Here is a 3,342-nt window from a genome sequence, read left to right on the forward strand (position 1 = left end):
CCACGCGCCCAGATCCCCTACCTTGCTTGAAATTATCCACACTTTTCACGAAAGCTGTTTGTTTGTTACCTCTGGCCTGGTGGACTATTCTGGCTTTCCTGGTTGACTTGCCAATATGGCACGCAATCACCTTAAATGGCAGCGATGCCTCATTCCCTTACTGCCACTCGAAAATGACAGGTTGCCACACGACCTGTTCAGTGGCTTTCCGGAAACGATCGGTCGCTCGATCATCAACCCAACACGATGCCGCGACGGGCGATTGCTACGACAAACCAGAATGTCGCGTTCCTAAAGCACCTTGCCGACCGCGAGAACAAGAATAGAGATGCCGAACGGCCGGAACCTTTGTCGGCCGAGCAACATGCTTCTCTCCGCAACAAGCTCAAGGATGTTGACTTCATCCGACCAAAGCTATCGCAGGAGACTGAAATCAACATTGGGGGGATCTTGGGAAAGTGGAAGCGGTACGTCGTCTAGCGGGCATTGGTTTTCAACGACTAAAGTTGCTGGGGCTAGGTATTGCGCCGATCAGAAACTCGGTGGGTGGAGAGAGGCCCTTGATAGCCTTACCCGAGAGACGACGATGAGTTTTTTTCTATACGTTGGCGAGCGGTCAAACCTTCGCTCTTCGGGGTCCTCGAGAGTGTACATCCGCCAATTCCAGCAGCTATACACCACTGCCACTGGCCACTACATGGACCGTAACGATGTGAAAGAAGTGTATAAGGTATGTGGTGGCCGCGCCTGGCCCATCTGCTCTAATACCTGCCCTAACCACGTCTACTCCAGTTTCACGACCGCGTCATCGTCCCCCGTTTCAACTTGAGAGCACCGAACACAGATGGGAAGCCAGTCCTTGGCGTGGAAGACCTCCGAGCTATTCTAACCTTCAATATCGCTTACGACATGGGCATCTTCCAGCTCGAACGGCAGCGCGTCCAACTGGCCGGATGCTATCAGATTCTGTGCTATACAGGAGCACGGCCTGGCGAGCTCGTTCAGAACGAGAGAAAAAAACCCCAAGATGGGTCCGTAGATGAACTCTTCAAAACCCGAGGCCTCGAATCGACAAACGCTAGGCACCACAACAGCCCGAAGAGTATCGAGGGTGACGACGAGGTGGGAGCCGAGGATGAGGACTCGCTGCTGCTCAACGGGCTTCTGCTCCAGGAGACTGTCGGTCGCGGTCGCCCAAAGGCTTTGTGCTACGAGGATATCCTACTCATGATCGTTCGGCACCCTGTGACAGGTGCACCCACACCAGCAATGGCGATTAAGTTCGTTCATCACAAGGGAGCAGACAACAAACCGAAGCCGTATGTTGACGACCTGCCGTGCGCATGCCGAGGGCTGACAAGCTACAGGACTATTTTCTATTTCACTCCGGCCAAGAAGCTCATCTTCTGTGCGGTCAGCACCATCATTGCTCTGGCTCTTCACGACCACGCCTTCGACGCCGCGAGTTTGACGTCCGCATCCCGGATACTACGAGCCCAGATACGAGGTCCTACCCAGTGTACCCCGCTACGTTGGAAGGCATCTATGCTCAAGACTCCCGTCTTTCGACGCATTCATGGCACACAGCTGGCGGCGGACGAGGCCATGCCATACTCTAAGTTACGGGATGATATGGGCCGGCAAAGTCTTGACGCTGGCTTTGAGAAGCGTTGGACTCCGCGCTTTGCACGAAGAGGAGCAGCGAATGCGGCGAACGGTTGGTCAAGCTACAATCCATCTGTTGTAACCCAACTGACGGGTAATCCTAGGAAATGCTCCCGACGCCGTGCGTGATCAGATGATGCGCCACGATCCCAAATTTGCAACCTTCCACAATGCCTATATCAATCAGAATGTCAACTTCGACCTGCAGAATACATTTCTAGAGGAGGATGCTGAAAACCAGATGTACAAACTATTCGCGCACGTCAGCCTAACACGCGACCCTCGCGCCACAAGCAACATGGTTCCTGTGGAACTTTGGAACGACTTGGAACCCGATCGCGCCATTGTCAAAATGCAGCGACGCCGGGCAGAACTCAAAGACGGCCGATATCGCATAAAAGGTAAGGATAAAGAGGCTGAGATCCGCATGCTCACCAACCAAATCCGCTTGATGGAAGCTCGACGCGATTCACACATCGTCAAGGAATATCGCGATTACTATTTCCACAACCGTCCTACATGGGACATCGAGGCACAAGCCCGTGGCGAAGAGCAAGAAGAGTATGTGGAGCCGGAAATCGACCTACGGATTCCCGAGCGTAGGCGTCTCGCCGAGATTTTGTGCCATCAGTCCGATGATTGGACGCAGGACGATGTGTTACAGCAAAGGATCGAGGCCATAGACCTAATGGTGGTCTTATGCGACAAGAGAGAATCAGCCAAACGGAATCGCCTCCGGCCACGGGCTCGCGCGGAACCACCTGTTGCAGAAGATGTCCACCCGCCGATGACGGTTCCCCTTGTTTTGAATGCGAAACAATGTCCTGTCTGCGTTGGCGACGAGCGGCTTCCTTTGGAAGAGCGGACTTTCAAGTACTGCCGGACAACAGTCAGGAATGATCATTTTGATGACCAGCACCTTGAGGAACGAGAGCGCACTGTGACAAACGGCGGGGTTATCCGATGCAACCATCCTCAGTGTCGGGATGAGCCACGCTTCCAAAAAATGGAATCGCTAGATGCTTTCCGGAATCATGTGCGGGTCAAGCATGGGGTTTCACTCAGGACTACAGTCCAGGTTGCGCAAAGACGCGAGGACAAAGCACGCCATAGACGAATGAGACAAGGGTTTGTTTGAGAATTAGTCCAATAGTGAATACACACTGGAGTAATTAGACGGTACTAAAACGAATTGTTCAATCAGAAGCTTGACCGCGCCATTCGTGAGAACTAAACCTTAGCAATACTATAGCACTCTTACGGCGAATAGAATCCATGGCCATAAACTATTCATTATGAATCGACCCCTGGGACATAGAAGAGAGCACCATGGTGAGCCACTAAGTTAGCGATCATTGTCTCATCGTGGTGACAAGAAGTGCGTCATCGGCACGAGATCAGTTCTACCACCTCCACTAGTGATCCTTGCTCACAATCTGCAACCCCACAGATTTGATGATTCTGCCGTCTCCACATTACTGGTGGGCTCTCTTACTTTTCTGCCGTCAGCCCTCTTCCCTCTTTCAGCGATTTTGCCAGCTCCAGTTTAATTCTGCCAGCTCCAGGGGATTCTACCAGTCATCGTGGAGTTTTAGATGAGTTCTGCCACCTCAGCCACCTCAGCTTCTTTCTTTCGTCCAATTTAGAAATTTTACCGAAGTTTTCTGCCGCCCCCCA

General features: G+C 52.5%; 1 protein-coding gene across 1 annotated transcript; it reads left to right on the forward strand.

The window, feature by feature from the left end:
• Positions 1-246: 246 nt before the first annotated feature.
• Positions 247-2,803, forward strand: CTAM01_17150 (FluG domain-containing protein; the record flags this gene model as incomplete). Its single annotated transcript, XM_060533139.1, has 5 exons — positions 247-467; positions 520-730; positions 793-1,319; positions 1,368-1,717; positions 1,770-2,803. 5 exons carry the CDS (start codon positions 247-249, stop codon positions 2,801-2,803), a joined length of 2,343 nt encoding a protein of 780 aa, XP_060372283.1.
• Between the last annotated feature and the right edge of the window lie 539 nt (positions 2,804-3,342).

Source organism: Colletotrichum tamarilloi (assembly GCF_030869305.1).
Source record: "Colletotrichum tamarilloi strain Tom-12 chromosome Unknown Scaffold_372.1, whole genome shotgun sequence".
NCBI lineage: Eukaryota > Fungi > Ascomycota > Sordariomycetes > Glomerellales > Glomerellaceae > Colletotrichum > Colletotrichum tamarilloi.